This window comes from Thalassophryne amazonica, chromosome 22 (genome assembly GCF_902500255.1).
Source record: "Thalassophryne amazonica chromosome 22, fThaAma1.1, whole genome shotgun sequence".
NCBI classification, from domain to species: Eukaryota; Metazoa; Chordata; class Actinopteri; order Batrachoidiformes; family Batrachoididae; genus Thalassophryne; species Thalassophryne amazonica.
The window spans coordinates 20,453,856-20,471,512 of record NC_047124.1 but is presented as its reverse complement, the minus strand read 5'-3'; the positions used below and the strand labels follow the sequence as shown (position 1 = coordinate 20,471,512).

The window sequence follows — 17,657 nt, the reverse complement described above, 5'->3', positions numbered from 1 at the left end:
CTTAGACAGTGGACTCATCTCTGTGCTTGTTCTGTTAGACCTCAGTGCCTGTTTTGATACTGTTGACCATAAAATTTTATTACAGAGATTAGAGCATGCCATAGGTATTAAAGGCACTGCGCTGCGGTGGTTTGAATCATATTTATCTAATAGATTACAATTTGTTCATGTAAATGGGGAATCTTCTTCACAGACCAAGGTTAATTATGGAGTTCCACAAGGTTCTGTGCTAGGACCAATTTTATTCACTTTATACATGTTTCCCTTAGGCAGTATTATTAGACGGCATTGCTTAAATTTTCATTGTTACGCAGATGATACCCAGCTTTATCTATCCATGAAGCCAGAGGACACACACCAATTAGCTAAACTGCAGGATTGTCTTACAGACATAAAGACATGGATGACCTCTAGTTTCCTGCTTTTAAACTCAGATAAAACTGAAGTTATTGTACTTGGCCCCACAAATCTTAGAAACATGATGTCTAACCAGATCCTTACTCTGGATGGCATTACCCTGACCTCTAGTAATACTGTGAGAAATCTTGGAGTCATTTTTGATCAGGATATGTAATTCAATGCGCATATTAAACAAATATGTAGGACTGTTTTTTTTTGCATTTGCACAATATCTCTAACATTAGAAAGGTCTTGTCTCAGAGTGATGCTGAAAAACTAATTCATGCATTTATTTCCTCTAGGCTGGACTATTGTAATTCATTATTATCAGGTTGTCCTAAAAGTTCCCTGAAAAGCCTTCAGTTAATTCAAAATGCTGCAGCTAGAGTGCTATCAGAAGGAGAGAGCATATCTCACCCATATTGGCCTCTCTTCATTGGCTTCCTGTTAATTCTAGAATAGAATTTAAAATTCTTCTTCTTACTTATAAGGTTTTGAATAATCAGGTCCCATCTTATCTTAGGGACCTCATAGTACCATATCACCCCAATAGAGCGCTTCGCTCTCAGACTGCAGGCTTACTTGTAGTTCCTAGGGTTTGTAAGAGTAGAATGGGAGGCAGAGCCTTCATCTTTCAGGCTCCTCTCCTGTGGAACCAGCTCCCAATTCAGATCAGGGAGACAGACACCCTCTATACTTTTAAGATTAGGCTTAAAACTTTCCTTTTTGCTAAAGCTTATAGTTAGGGCTGGATCAGGTGACCCTGAACCATCCCTTAGTTATGCTGCTATAGACTTAGACTGCTGGGGGGTTCCCATGATGCACTGAGTGTTTCTTTCTCTTTTTGCTCTGTATGCACCACTCTGCATTTAATCATTAGTGATTGATCTCTGCTCCCCTCCACAGCATGTCTTTTTCCTGGTTCTCTCCCTCAGCCCCAACCAGTCCCAGCAGAAGACTGCCCTCCCTGAGCCTGGTTCTGCTGGAGGTTTCTTCCTTTTAAAAGGGAGTTTTTCCTTCCCACTGTTGCCAAGTGCTTGCTCACAGGGGGTCGTTTTGACCGTTGGGATTTTTCCGTAATTATTGTATGGCCTTGCCTTACAATATAAAGCGCCTTTGGGCAACTGTTTGTTGTGATTTGGCGCTATATAAATAAAATTGATTTGATTTGATTATCCCCCTTTTTTTACCATTACCACATTCTTTCTTTCTTTCTTTCTTTCTTTCTTTCTTTCTTTCTTTCTTTCTTTCTTTCTTTCTTTCTTTCTTTCTTTCTTTCTTTCCCTACTGTCTTCTCCTCCTTATAAACAGTTATTTCTTTATAGCTCCCTTTTTCTCTCTATTATTAGTGTTTTTCCTGTTGCTGTTTCGATGGTGGCGGACATTTTTTTTTTTCAGTTGACGATTCAGAAGGAAACTTGACTGTACATATTTAGCGTTGTCAGGATGTTGTGTTTGACCTTCAGTTTCAATAACAAACAGCTGGAGTTGGTTGTTTCAGTGCACATGACTGACAAGTTTGTTAAAACAGTTGGTTTCCAGAGTGACGATATTGTTTCATATCATTCAAGCGGCCGTGAACGACATGCTTCATCGATATCGTGATGATATTAAGTTAACATGGCAGGTAATTCATCATTCACTTAACATTAAAATAGCAAAACATCCAGACAACATTGTTCCAGCATCAAGGCAGCAACAGTAAATGAGTCACCCATTCTTATAAGGTGCAGGGTTATGTGTTTAATAGAAAATGTTAAACAACTGATATGTATAAGGAGTTTCAGGCACTAAAGTCCACAAAGCAGATGCAACATTACCAGAACAAGGATGCAACCAATTCCAGCTATTTCTTTTGCTAGGCGAGCACTGTGAACTGAATGCATCGTCGGGCAGATGTGTGCCCGGAGTGTGCAAGAATGGCGGCAACTGTATCAACCGTCTTGCGGGAGGTTTCATGTGCGAGTGTCCGCCAGGAGAGTACGAGAAGCCCTATTGTGAGATGACCACGCGCAGCTTTCCAGGCCAGTCCTTCATTACCTTCAGAGGCCTACGGCAGAGGTTCCACTTCACCGTCTCATTCATGTAAGTGCTCTTTTACCAAATGATCAGCACTGGGTCCTACATGAGGCTGTGGGTGAAATTCAGTTTATGATAATTAAATTATGATTGTTGCTGTACTCTTCCTATATGTTTGATTTTTGGGAGCAGTGGAGGGTTTTTCTTTTTCATTCATTCTTTAATGCCATTTATCCAGGTCTTGGTGAGAGTAGACCAAGCAGTAGACCAAGTCCTTCAACTATTCCTGGGGGATCCCGAGGTGACGGATCCTTATGTTATTCAATATTTAAGCTGCCTGGCACCCAAATTTAACTTTTACAAAGGTACAAAAACAAGAAAAGTGATGGCCACTCTGGGTCAATAGGCAAAACCCCTTTTTCAACCTAGGCACTATTTTTCCACTTGGGACAAAAATGATGATAATCAATACAGTATTGACTTCGAATGTTAACCTTGTACTGGGCTAAACAGTTGTACAATTTATGCCTAAACTAAGCCTCAGTGGAAACTGCTTCTTGTCACTACCGAAGATGCGAAAACATCATCTGAAGTGTTTGGTAGCATGGAAATGATCCTTATGCAAACTTTTTTAAAGGACAGTTTATACAGGCAGTAGCTTACCTTACCTTTCTTATTCTTTGGCAATGTCACTCTCCATAGTTTGACTGTCAATGAGGGGCTCTAGAACCCAACAACATTGAAAAATAAGGCATAGGTTGAAGAATTCCAGAGTGCTCACCCTTTTAATGTCTACCCATGAGGTTGCGTGATGTTTCGATATACAAATTGCCAGCTTTCATCCAGAATGTACACCAGGTGTGCATCCATCACATTCTAGCTCCATTAGAGGTCCACAGCTGATGTGATGTCCACAGCAGATGGACCAGAAAGAGCATAACTGCAGCCACATTCTGTATTATATAACCACAGAGTGGATCCTTGTCATATGATTGGTGGTTTGTATGTCACGTGACATGGATTATTCTTACCATTTCGCATTGTGTTTAATTTACCGTGCAATAGTTCTTTTTAGCACGCAATTTTGGTGTTATATGAAATGTGCTATTGCACGCCCCGACCACTGCGCATGCTCACACCACCGGGGGCGGCATTTAGCTAAACATGGCGGAGTTTGTTTTGCTGGCGGACAACGATTTGAAGGAGCTAATTGACGGTGATATTTTTTCTAACACACATATACACACACACACAAAACAAATCCGTTGAGGTTAGGATGGAAAATGTGGAGAGATTTCTCACGTGATTTTTTTTTGCTGGACTAAAGATGTACACAAAGTCTCTTTTTTTGGAAGTACGCAGAGTCAGTGCATGGCATCACAGACTACATCGTCAGAATTCTTTTTGAACTATCTAACTGTTTTTCTAAGTTGACTGAGAACAATTTTGGACTCCTATTTAAAGTTTGTGTTGGTTGTGTTGGATGTCAAAGCACCAGTGACGAACACCAAAATGTACGTCCGTTTTCTGTTGTTTATAAATTACTAAAATATCAAATGACAAGGATCTATTCACTGTAATATAAAACAAATAATGGATGTTTTTTTCATTCTTTCAATGGAGAAAATATTTAATTCAGTGAAAGACTGAACGTACCATTCAACGAGGCCTTGTTGAATGGTACATTCCATCTTTCATCTTATGAAATATTCGTACCATTGAACTCATAAACCTTCATTATTTGTATATTAGCCTATTTTCTACTTGCACCTGAATCAGTTTATTCTATTGCTGCAGTCTGTTCTAGGATTATGTGGGAATACGAGACAGGACCACTAATGCCGAAAAGCTACTCTGTTCCTCCCCTATCCCCGTCCTAGTATGTAAAGGCAAAATTCTTCTAACATGGGTTAAGAAGGAGAAAAACCTTCATGATTTGCATAATGACACTGCAGTATTGTGATAGAATACTATAACTTAGATCAGAAAAGTTGCATTTGTATGACGTTTGCAAATTGGAGATGATGTTGGACAGGAGTAGGTGGAGGTCAGATCAAGCAAAAGCAGCTCTGGGAATTTAAAATCACCTATGATAAATGTGGCATTTGCAGTCTAAATTGTAATTTATGGTGTGAGATAACTTGCATAAATAACCACAGTTGAGTTAAACGAGCTGAATGTGCGTGCCAGAACATGCACATATTTCCCCATTTGTTCCAGCGTGAGCACCGCCTGAAACGTGGAGCTTTCTGATTCGTGCTTGTGTTTGTGACACCTTCAAGTAACCCTGAAACTGCTGGAGGACAGTAACCCCAGTTTAACAAGTTTGCGACACATCTTCAGAGTAAACTGTTGTGGACAGCAGAGCTTTTGTCTCCTCCAGTTGGAAACGATGCAATGAATTCACCGGTTACATGGCGGTGAGAACGGTATGCGCAGAGGTGGAAACAGGAAACGCTGCATGATGAGTTTCCCTTATCAGTGTTTGGCTACAGCCGTCCTGACTTCCTGCCTCACTGCCCTTGCTGGCATCTGCCGACTGACTCCTCTGCCCTCACCTTACACTCTTAAAACCCAAACCACCACACACGCCAGCTTTGTGCCCTCGTAGGACACATACACAAGTATAGTAGTTGTAGGTAATTGTAGGTATTTGTTTTCTTGCCCGTTTGTCTTTCTTGTTTTCACATGGATACAGTCGTTATACATCGTGGGATCCTAGCGAACCCTTTCCCCTATGTGACCCGCCATCCTGCCTTTTCGTTCCTAGTGTTTTTCTTCAAGAGCCCACTGGTCCTTTCATCATGAAACAATCTTTCGTTCATCTCTCGTCTGTTTGGGTTGGATGGGAGCTGAGAAATGGTCGAGGAAACAGACCTGAGTTTTAGTTGGCCCCATTATGGGCTGCCTATTGTAGTATATGTAGGAATAGATGGCACACGATTTCACCACATTGGTTAATAGGTGTAAATTCGAGTGCTGTATTGGGATGGACACGCCAGTGTTCTACGTGTTAGAGCAATTTTTAATTTCATTATAAAAACATTAGGCCAAAGCACATAATAAGTTAAGATATTGTTGGGCAGTATGTCTCCTGACCCTGTCCTCGGTCTACTTGATAACTTCATATCTCCTCTGGGACACCATGATACATACTGTTCTTTGCTTACCACGCTGCACAGACAAAACACAGTTTTGATTTGACACATACCGTTTCAGATATACAACGCAAGCAGTCACCGCATATAACTTTGTAATGCAACATTTTTTGACCAATCACGTAACTTTACTGATCCACGCGCAGGGAAAGGCCCGCCCATCTGGATGAGAGGTCGAGTGCAGGCGGAAGGCATCTTTTAATATGACATCTAAAATTGAAGTCCGTTTCCTGTCAGTCTTTGAGTCTTTTGAGTTTGCTCCCCACATTAAACTATCAGGAGGCGGGAAAATCGCCAACAATATTAATCATGAAATTAATCAAATGTATTGATTAAATAACTACTAGTAATTTTAAATATTAAGTCCTACCAACCATGCGCTTATTAGCCTATTGGATTTTATCTTTTTTGGGGTTATTCACCCCTGAAGATCATAGTAGGGTTTGAAATGAATTTAAAAAAAATCCTCTCTGTCTTTGTAGGTTTGCTACCAGAGAAAGGAATGCTCTACTTCTCTACAACGGCAGGTTCAACGAGAAACACGACTTCATTGCATTGGAAATAATCAGTGAACAGATTCAGCTTACGTTTTCCGGAGGTAAGGTTTCAAGCTGTGTGCAAAGTTTATATGTAGGGATCAGTCAACTGTTTTGTAACCTGTGGGTGCCTCATGCCCCATGACTACTGGGATAGGCTCCAGACCCGCCCCCCCCCCCCCCCCCCCCCCCCCAACCCTTAGTTGGAGTACGCAGGTATAGAAAATGGATGAATGGATATTAGCTATGTTGGTGGGGTGTAACAGTTAACAAATACAAATTTAAAAAATAATGTTAAAGTAATATATACAACCAGTGGTGGGCACAGCTAACCAAAAAGTTAGCTTTGATAACCATTAATCCGATAACTGAAAAGTTATCTTTTATGACGCTAAACCGATAAACTGCTAAAAAATTTATCTTTATTACAGATAACTGATAACTTTAAGTATTGATTCGGACGTGGCCACATCAGATTACACTGTCGGCTTCTGATAAAACAGTTTGACTTTAAGCGCTGCAGGGGCTGCTGGGTAATTTCAAGGATCACAAACACAAAAAGAACGCATGAAAAATGATTGAATAAAAAATAAAACCCCAAACACTGTCATCATCTTTCAAAAGCAGTAAAACACAGTATTAGAAGTCACAGTTTATATCGGTATTATATATACGTAATTTCTGAACTAAAAGCTGCTGCTTTTTCACACTCTTTGAACCCTGTGGCTTAAAGAACTGAAATACGTCCATTAATACATTGATTGGCAGAGTAAAAGACACATAGTAAATATAAATTCTTACCTGTTAGTTTCATTGGGATTCATGAAGAAAATAATCTACATGAAGAAAAGTCCCTAAGTAACACAGCTGCGCCATGAGATCTCCTCTCTCTCACCGAGTCTTGCTGATTAAATTATCCAGTCAGCCACAAAGAAATAAAATAAAATAATGTTAATATTAGTCTGTTTTGTTTGTGTCGGGCAGATGGTAACAGTGTAACGTCCAAAGTGAACCTGAACTACATTACCCACAATGCTCCCTGCGTCGACCGGCCAATTACGTCTTGCATTTAATGATGACGTCATCAGCAAGCGACAGCCAATCTGCCAAAAACCACTGATCTACACACGACAGGGACTAAAATGTTTGATTTTAGGGTTTACAAATGCTTTTGACCGTTAAATTTTGCCGCTAATTGGTCCGCTGATGGTTTTTAAACTTATCTGAAAAGCTAATCTGTTAACAAAAACATTTGCTTTGATAATTATCGGTTAACAGATTAGCCGAACAGTGCCCACCACTGGATACAACTACATTGATACATGATACATATATGAACCCCTGAAATGTTCTCACTGTACTATGAACTGGTCGACAACTTGATTTTAACATGATAAATTGGTGGAGTTAATTTTGTTTTGCTGCTATTTCCTGTTACTTCCAAGTCATCAAAATTTGATATAACTTCAAAATTCAGCATAAGGCTCTTGCGAGACTGATCACAGGAACGTTAACTTTATGGGCTAAAAACAAAATCAACATGCCAGATAGTGCCAGGCAGTATTACACATACATGTACCCATTTGAACTTTATGACTGGTTTACAATGTAATGCTGTCATACCGGTTCAGCGTAGGAAAGTAATACTACGCTGTTGATGCTGCACTAACAACAGCTGGCTTCTTCTTCTTCTTCTGGGATCTTACATGCTGTGCTACTGTATTTATTGCTGCCCCCAGTGGTGAACAAAAGGAAAGCAGAGGCAGTGCCAACGTGCTGCAGCACAGTAGAAAAAAGCCTGAAGAAGGTCCCCGGTCTTTCACAAAATATGCATTTGAAAGTAAGCAATGCCACTCTCAGTTTATTCTAATTTATCATGGAAAATCAATGCCTACATTAAACAAGGAGTTCTATTGGATTGCATTGTAATAAATCGATTCTGAATCGTATCGTCGTCCTTGTATCTTGATCCGTTTCAGTTCATTTCATAAGGAACAGATGCACACCTCTACTGTTTTGCCATTATCGTAAAAGAATTGACTATGCTAAATGATAGTCAAATATTAGCACAGTATTGTAAACATGCACATGACAGTGCCGAGTCAATTAAAAGTGGAGATCAAAAATATGCCCGGTGATTGTTGTTGACAGAGAAATGCTGCAGTTCTGAATGATGATGATGGGCGAAGCTGTTGGGGAACAAAGCCAAAGTCATTTTGCTCTAATTCAAAACTGAAACATGACTACATGTTGAGTGCATGACTCATCAGGTTAAAGAGTCTGGATTATGAGTCATGGTGAATGCGAAGAGCGGGATGAAAGTGTGTCTGATTTGTTTTTATGCAGGTACGTGCACAAAAAATATGTGCGATGTGGGTCTGAATCATTCCATTGCTCCTTTGCTTTTCACGCATGATTTACACACACTTGCTTCCGTGCACCTCTGCTCCTCACCTGCACAAACACACACATCACTTATTAACTGTTTGTCCTCGCACACAGAGCTCACCGCCGGTGCCGTCGCTTACTGATCGCCAGAGCAGCGGATGCCCGCCTAGGCTGCTCCTGCCTTTGACAAACAGAGTATATACATAGTGTCTGTGAGTCGTTGTGCACCAGGTTCTTCCGTTAATACCGCGCATTATCGCAAGCCTTCACATTAGCGTGATTTATGATTGTGCTAGTGTGCACACCTTGTGGGGACATGCATGTTTTCAACAGTCATAGTCACCCCCCACACACACACACACACACACACACAGTCATACACACTCACATACTTCCCCACTCTGCAGTTTTGCTTTTTCTCCACTAAGCAAGTTTAGGTTCTCAGTTGCCTTTTAGTTGAAACTAATCATTAGCAGTCACATATTTAGCTCATTTCAGCATTTGTGATGAAAAAATACACAAGTCATTCACATGCCATCAAAGAATACATATAATGATAATGCGATTTTTAAATCCACAGGGAACGTTTTTCAACAGGCCAGTATATGCAAGATTGACAAATACATGCATTTGTAGGCGTGATTGTGCAGCAGAGTTTTTGTTATCAATTTCTTTTGTAGAACAAGCTTCTACAAAGTATGAAAACAGCAGGCGGCCATGTTGTTTCATGCATATTAGGGATGAAGGAGAGAAGATACAGCTTGCAAATAAGAAACTATGAACTCAGCAGTTCAAATCTTGAGCAAAAACAAGCTAACTTTGGGAAAACGTGAATAAAATGGGTGGCCATTTTGTTTTATGCAAATTAGGCAGTGAAGAAGTAGAGATACAGCATGCTAACAACAATATAAATTCTTCAGGTCAAAATACATAAGAATACAACTTTTATTTGTGTTTCTAATGCAAATATAAGTAAACTTGTGGAAAATTTTACAAAATGGGTAGCCATTTTGTTTTATGCAAATTAGAAGGTGGAGTAGAGATACAGCATGCTAACAACAATATTTAAATTCTTCAGGTCAAAATACATAAGAATACAACTTTTATTTCTATTTCTAATGCAAATATAAGTAAACTTGTGGAAAATTTAACAAAATGGGTGGCAGTATGCCAACAGCAACTTTTGAAACTCAGCAGGTCAAAATACATAAGAATCAGCCTGTTGTCTGCTTTTAACAGAAAGGATGGGGATTTGTTGTTTCCAGGATTCTAAATTTTCTGTTTAGTTTTGTCTGACTCCCTTACAATAACCTGTTTAATAGGAATCCTTTTATTTTCATATAATTGATAATAAAACAGATTTAAAAAAAAATCTGAAATACTATATTCAAATCATCATATAATATAACATAAGTACACCTCTTTGTACACCCCACCTTCAAACACAGCCTCATACGACCATTCATGGCAAATCTACTTAAGCTTCAAATTTTCTATAGCAATAGAAACTTCCGACGGGCACTGTTAGAACTGATACATATACCTGTTGTTGGGAACCACTGAAATAATAAGAAGAAATGATTCATTGTAGTCATGGTACTCGATTCTATTTGGGGTTGCAGAAACGCCGTGAATACCCTTTGCACTGCTGCTGCAACATTTGTGCTTTGGAGACAAATAAAAGCTATTGATTGAGTTTCCTCATGACAGTGATTCATAGCAGCAGAAACAACACCTGCAGGCCTGCTAATGGCTATCGGAAAGCTTAGTCAGCAGAGAGGAGACATGGCAGTGGCTAAACTTTATTTTATAGCAATACATTACTCACAAAGAAAAGGGAACCAAGTACATTTTTCTGCTTATAAATCTGTGAATAAATGTGAGCCAGTTTGGTGCAATTGTAAGCCTGGTTTGCTAATGCTGCTGATAGCATGCTAGCATCATGCTACTCCCATAGCAACAAGTAGAAAAATTAAATCTTAGCCAGCTCCTCAAAGGTTAGCATGATAACATGATAAAATAAAGGTGGTGATGCTGTTAACTTGGTGGAAAACAGGTTTTTATTCAGTTCAGCATGTTGATAGGGCATTGACCTATCATAAAATTTGGAATTTGTGCAAGTATTTTATCATACAGTACAGATTTTCTGTTGTGTTGACTAGGGTAAAGTTGGAAAAGGTGGTAGAAACTGGGAAGGGGAATAGCTGTATCCTATAATTTTGTATAATACGATCCATCTAATTACCACTTTTACCTTCATCATTTACGGTCTGCTGTTGCAGTTGATTAGTGTCTTTTCCAACTCTTTAATTTTTACATTTTGAGGAAAAATAAGGTTTTTCTTCATTAATTAAATGAAATTTAATTATGGTTGGCCTGTAAAATGATGTGAGCAGATGTACTTGTGTGTGTTTACACTTTGTGACCAAGGCCTGTTTTCTGTTGTCACTGCCATTGCCATTGATAAAGGCCCTTCAAATTATCGCCAACCACTTTTTCATCATGATTACGCCACAGGAATGGCATCAAACAAGATTTTGTGGTGGTGCTGGAAGTTGTGTAGTATTCAAGATTAGACATGGCCTAGGTTTAGGTTGTCTTGACTTTAAAACTGGTTATTCGTTATGTAATAGTCCCTGTATTTTCCTTTTTTTTTTTTTTTACACTTTTTATTGGAAATGTATCATGCAGTGTTGGACTCACACTGTTCTGGTCTTGCCCTTGAATGTCTCACCCTACGTTGGATTTAGTATTGGGTTGGTCTTAACTCCTCAAAGTCTTGGTCTTGATACACTTTGGTCTTGATTATGACATTGCCTAGGTTTAGGCTGTCTTGACTTTAAAACTGGTTATTGGTCATGTAATTGCAACAACTCTTTGGCATCATTGTTTGTCGGTAACAATCAGTTTCCAAGCTGTAACAAAGTGAAATAGATGTAAAATTACCCAATCACCAAAATTATAATTCCACAACAAGAGCCCACAAGCTGACTTGTAACAACCTGTGGTTCACCTTCTGGTTTTGTTGTTGTTGTTTTTTTCTTCTTCTTTAACACCATCCTCACTTATCCCACCTCTAGCCTCTCTCATTGTTTCTCATATCCATCTTTTTCCAACTGTCTAGGAGAAACAAAGACGACCGTATCTCCCTACATCCTCGGCGGGGTCAGCGATGGCCAGTGGCACTCTGTCCAGCTCCATTACTACAATAAGGTAAAGAACATAATCACCCACTAGCCATTTCTACTCCTCTTCCTCCACTGTCCTAACAGTGCCCTGTAACCTTCACAACTGATGTATGCAGTTCTCTTTCCTCCAGTACGTAAAACTTTGTGTTTGCGGCACTTATGAGGATACTTGGAAGATGTTGTACTGTGAAAATGGTCGATATTATTAAGAAGCCACCTTTGGAGGTTTGCAGTTTTAGGAGTTAAAAACACTTGATCCTAAGAGTTAGTTTTGAGTGAATTTCATCACATAGCTCAATGGGATAGATCTCAATATGTAGACCTTTGTTCAATTCCTGATCAAACTACTTGTCTGGGGCAACACAGTGGCTTAGAGGTTAGCACTGTTGCAAGAAGGTCCTGGGATCGCTTCCCACCTGGGGCCTTTCTGTGTGGAGTTTGCATGTTCGCCCCATGTCTGGGTTCCCTCTGGGTGCTCAGGTCTCTGACTCAACACAACATTTTTAATAGAATTGTTGTTTTCTCTGACATGAAGCCACTGGCCTTTGTGACCATCTGTAAACCATGAGTTTGCCTTCTCCTCTCATAGCAAATAATAATTTTTTTTAGACAACTGCATCATCTACCAACCCCTCTCTAATCCAGGGGAGGGTATAAAGAACCGGTTTTCCTTGCTACCGATCACCTCAGCAAGTGATTTCACAGATGATCAAGACTTTAGGTTGATGTGAGGAGTAAAACGACTTTCTGAGGTGATCAGTTGCCAGGAAAACTTGCACTGTCTTGGCCATTCATGGCACACTGTTGCCCATCCCTGTTCTAAACCCTTGTCTTTTCTCTGAGGCTAATAACATAGTATCAGTGGCCTGACCCCGGATATCCAGCATCATAGTTCACCAGCACCTGTGTTTTGTAACTTGTTGAAGACAATACCCCCTTATTTACTTAACACGAGCAAAGGATAGTCACCGACAATGCACCACTTCTTATATTTCACAGATTTTTCACCTCTTTCTTGTGTCTACTAGTAACAGACACAAATGCCGACTTGGTAGCCATTGATCAAAGTGACAAAACAAAACAGGCTGCCATACTTTACCGTGTCACCCGCAGGCTCACATCTGTAGGTATTGTTCGGCAGCACATACCCTTTTTAGCGGTATGGATTCTAAAAAATGTGTCATGCTCTGTTAGTATTGTTGCTAGTATTGTCCATGTGTTCATTCCACACCTATTTGAAATCCTTCAATACCTTATCCATCAATGCCTTGTTTAATCAAATTCATCAAATGGCGCAAAACTGAACAACAGAGCAAGAGAGATATCTTCTTGCCCCTTGCACTCATGCACACACGTTGCACCATTGTGCTTATATTCTGTGAATTTATGGTTGTCGGATTCCACCAATGTCAGTCTAACGCAAACTGAGCTGGTGGCACATTTTGTTAAAGTAGCCCGAGGCGAACTGGAGCAGTGACACAAGGTGTGCTTTTATTCGTGTGTTGAATGATCACACGTAGGACTGTCTGAAGGAAATTTAATCCCACATCAATCCTCAAGGGATTAGTGAAATTTATATAGCAGAATATGGTGATGTTCTCACGAATGACAAGATGTGTTGACGTGCAAATGTATGTACGAAGGCTCACGTATTTGCCGTCATCTTGCATTTGGTGTGCATTGCTTCTATAGCTCAAAGATAGTACCTGGAAGGAAGATCAGAGCTATCTGCTGGGACTTTCTTTGAGCTTTGTAGGGTTTTAAATATCAGCACCGGGTTGTATTTTGCTGAAGATGATTTACATATTGTTTGGGGACTAGAATGAGGTCCAGTCATTGTGTAACAGCCCGAATGACGCTCTCACACAATGCGTGCTCACAGCAGGAGATTTACTGGGTCAGGAGATGATGCAGTTGAACTTGTGCACATGTATAAGTGTGCCCTACCCCCACCTCATAAAGTCTTAAAGCAGAGGTTAAAGGTTGTCAGAGGGTTGGCACGGCAACAGTTATGGACTGCCATTGTTACATTGGTGTGGGTGGGTTGGAACGTGGTGCTTAGTCTGCTGGAGGTCGCTCAAATGGAAAGCTATCCATAAAGTGTTCGTCTTTGTGTGCGTATTAGCGTTGTCAAATCAGAATTTTGGCATGTTTCTTATTTCACGCAAAACCAGAGTTATATTTTTATTGTGCTAGAAATCGCAGTTCCACGATAAAGACAGTCAAATCCACGATGCAGCATCCAATTCTACCGCCATCCGATGCTTGTTGCATCCTTAACAGGATGTTTGATCTTCTTTAAAATAACTGCCATCCTCCCTAGAAAATGTCTGATGTAACTATTTCAACAGTGATGTCACCTTAATGGTTCTATGCCCCCCCTTAATATAAGAAAAAGGTCAACAGAAATATTCAGATCAGACTGTATCTATAGGCACATTCTTGTTAACACTATACGTCATTGACATGCCACTTGCACCATAGCTACACCTTGTGGAGTCGATGAACTGATACATTTCACCGTTTGTTGCATCGATGTGTATATGAGTGATGATTTTTTTTTAAACAGCCATTTCTATCAAATACTGTGCATATTGTGGTATACTAACAACCTAATTGCATGCCAAACAGCCATAATTCTAGAATACTATATATATATATATATATATATATATATATATATATTTGTCCCTCAGGCTATCAGACTGTACAACTCCTCGGGGAGGAGGAGTAACAGGAAGACAGAGGTCAGGAATGAGAGGAACAGTAGTAGCCAGTAAACCAGTACTGATCAGTATGTCTGGTATTTATATTGCGTATTCTAATCCAATTACATTTGTTCCGCAAATCTGATTGGTTAATCGTGTGAGATTTCCGACCATAATGTTGGGAAGGTGTCGTAGCACGGACCCACAACAGGGGGCGCAAATGAACGGACAATGAATAAGCCAAAAAGTAACAATTTAATGTTGTGATAATACACAACTAAATTCACAGAAATCTGCAGTCAATTGACACCAGGTGACGTGTGGGCAGGCTCGAAGATAGAAGACCCCCGACGAGAGAGAAGCCGCGTCCCACACGGCTTCCACCACCAACGGTCTGAAGAACACCGGAGCCGCCAAGTCCCGAGTCCCCAGGTGGCCTCTTTCTTCGGCTGTCGACCCTGGTACTGCTGGCAGAAAGCAGAGACAAGATGAATGAGTGTGAGTCCGCACACTCAGTAATCCACAGTCCATACACAGTTAGGAGGGAGCACCTCCACCTCCAATCACACACTCGTGCAGCTCCTGGTTAACCACTTATCTGGGTTGGGGTGTGAGGCGAAGCTGTCGCTGTCACACCAAACGCCAATCCCTCAGACAAGGCAACACTCCAGGAAAACGGCTGCAACAGAAGTTCAGGTTATTACACACAAAGTGTCAGTCAGCAGAGAAATTACCTCTTCAGTAGTTGCGATTTCTCGGCGAGGAGGTGGAGTTGCAGTCCGGCTTTTATGGTGGTGATGATGATGATGAACGAGTGACAGCTGGTGCAGAGAATGACAGCTGTCACTTCTTCTGGGTCTGGCGCCCTCTCGTGCTTGGAGCCCGCACTCCAAGCAGGGCGCCCTCTGGTGGTGGTGGGCCAGCAGTACCTCCTCTTCAGCGGCCCACATAACACATAAAATATCGCGTTGACGGTGGCAAAATATTTGACCGTTTCATATTTGATGTATTACTCTACGCCTTGACCGCACGCGTCGCTACGCAGATGTCAATAAAAATGCTGTCAGGTGAGAGCGAGAGAAACCCGCGGAGCGATGACAATGCCGGATTCTGTGGATTACGTGGATTCTGACACAGAATTACTCAGTGCAGTTGACAAGATGGAGAAATCTGGGGGTCTGCTCACAGAATTTCCACTTTGGCATGAAGACGCTGTTGCTATGGTAAGCTTTGCCGAAAACATGGATCCAGGTCAAATTACTTAAAGAAGAATAAACTGCAAACGATGGAACTGGATTAGAATGGGAATAACCCCTTGTGTGTGATGATTTGGGGACACAAATTCTGGATTACGGTCGCAAATATCCGTTTTACCAGCTCCACTAATGCGCCGCTGGTAAAACTGATTTTGTGACTGTGAAATCCAGCATTAACGTCCGCAAATCATCAGGCACAGCAGGGTTATTCCCTAATTTATATCGCAAACTGTTTTTCTTTTTTGCTTTCACATTTGATACTCTCTGTGCTTCTTACCCTGTGTGCTGTTATGCAATGCTGCTGGAATCTTAGTTTCCCTGAGTGAGTTTTCCCAAGGCAAATGCTGCTGCCAGACTTCTGACACGAAGCAGAATGTTTGACCACATTACACCGGTTCTGGTGTGCTGTCACTGGCTTCCGGTCTCTTTGAGATCAGATTTTAAAGTGTTATTATTGGCCTATAAAATTGTTCATGGACTGGCACCCCCCTACTTGGCCGGCCTGGTTGAGCCCTATGTACCGGCTCGGGCCCTGCATTCACAGAGTGCAGGCCTACTGTGCGTCCCTAGGGTGAATAAAAAGTTAGCGGGTTACAGAGCCTTTTCTCACTGCGCCCCAGGTCTGTGGAATGATCTGCCTATGCAGATCTGACAGTCAGACTCTGTGGTGACTTTTAAGGCCAGATTGAAGACACACTTTTTTCCCTGTTTTGTCATTAGCATTTTATATGATTGTGTGTCATCTTTTATTCCTTTATTCCTTTTACTTATTTATGTTTTTAAAATTTTTTATTCTGTTTTAAATTTTTATTTCATTTTATTCTACCTTTTAAATAATGTTTGTGAAGCGCCTTGAGGCAACTTGTCGTGATTTAATAAATTTGATTTGAAATTTGATTTGAGTAAAGTTCTATCTAATCTAATCTAATCTGATCCATTATTTTCTTATTTTTGGAAGTAGGGATGGACTTCTTCTTCGGCCCATTCAGGACGCAGGTTGGACCTGTATGGGAATGAATGAGGCAGTGTGCGGTGCCAGGGCGTGCTACTCAACCTGACCTGATTCTTTAGTGCGAGTAGGTTTGATGTGAGCTAGTAGGAGCTGGGATATTTACAGCTGGGTGTGTAGACGACATTCCCAGACAGGCTGAGTGAGCTTGCTCTTATCACCGCAGAGTTGAAGCTCACACGTTCTGTTTTACGCATTCGAAAAGTACATGGTTGGGCTTCTGTCAAATGATTAGCCCCTAAAACTTTTATATTTTTTGATTCGCTCTTGAGTCCAATTCTCTTGGGCAGGTGATGCCACTAAAGTACTCATCATGGTGGCATCTGACAGACGATGTCTTCAGGTGGTACCGTATTTTGTGGATGTCTCATTTACAGCTTCTTTTTTGGTTTCTTGTGTGTTTGGGTGGTCTCCCATTACTGATTTTGGACCCCATTTTCTGTCCCAAATTAAAAACTGAGGAAGTCGATCACAGTTTTTTTAAAAATAGTAGACAAAATTTGTATTACTTAGTACTGTGCTATTATATCTGCTTACATACAAGTGTAACTGAACATTGCAGAATGCAGGCAATTATTATACAACTAATGAATTGTCATTGTCAGGTAAACCACACCAGTAGCATTTGGCTTGGGTTCAGGTATTTAAAAACTATTACTGGAAAACAGCCTCTGTCACTGTGGCTCTATCAGTGCCACTTATGTTACCGAGCTATCAGTACATGCTAACTACTGCTAAGGGTGCTAACATACAAATTAAATAATACACAACTTTCACTCACCAAAAATATAGGTGCACAGATTTCTTTGAGAGTTTGTTCATACAATTAATCAAACAGCAAGTCATATTATCTCATTTGTTTTAAAATATCCATAAAAAGCTACCGCCATGTTCACGAGTAGTTATCAGCTGTCAGTCAAATTGACCATGCCCCTAAATATCCACAACTTTATGGCTTAAAACAGCCCAAACTAATGAGTTATATAAAACTTCAGT

The 17,657-nt window shown here is 40.5% G+C and overlaps 1 protein-coding gene across 5 annotated transcripts in view; it reads left to right on the top strand.

Annotated features, from left to right (window-relative positions):
• celsr1a (cadherin EGF LAG seven-pass G-type receptor 1a) overlaps positions 1-17,657 on the top strand; it is a 148,603-nt gene that overhangs the window by 64,540 nt on the left and 66,406 nt on the right. For all 5 annotated transcript variants that reach the window (XM_034163603.1, XM_034163601.1, XM_034163602.1 and 2 more), the window contains exons 4-6: positions 2,262-2,484; positions 6,059-6,174; positions 11,625-11,713. In XM_034163603.1, the coding sequence (XP_034019494.1) occupies positions 2,262-2,484; positions 6,059-6,174; positions 11,625-11,713 (428 nt within the window). The remainder of the gene's footprint in view (positions 1-2,261; positions 2,485-6,058; positions 6,175-11,624; positions 11,714-17,657) is intronic.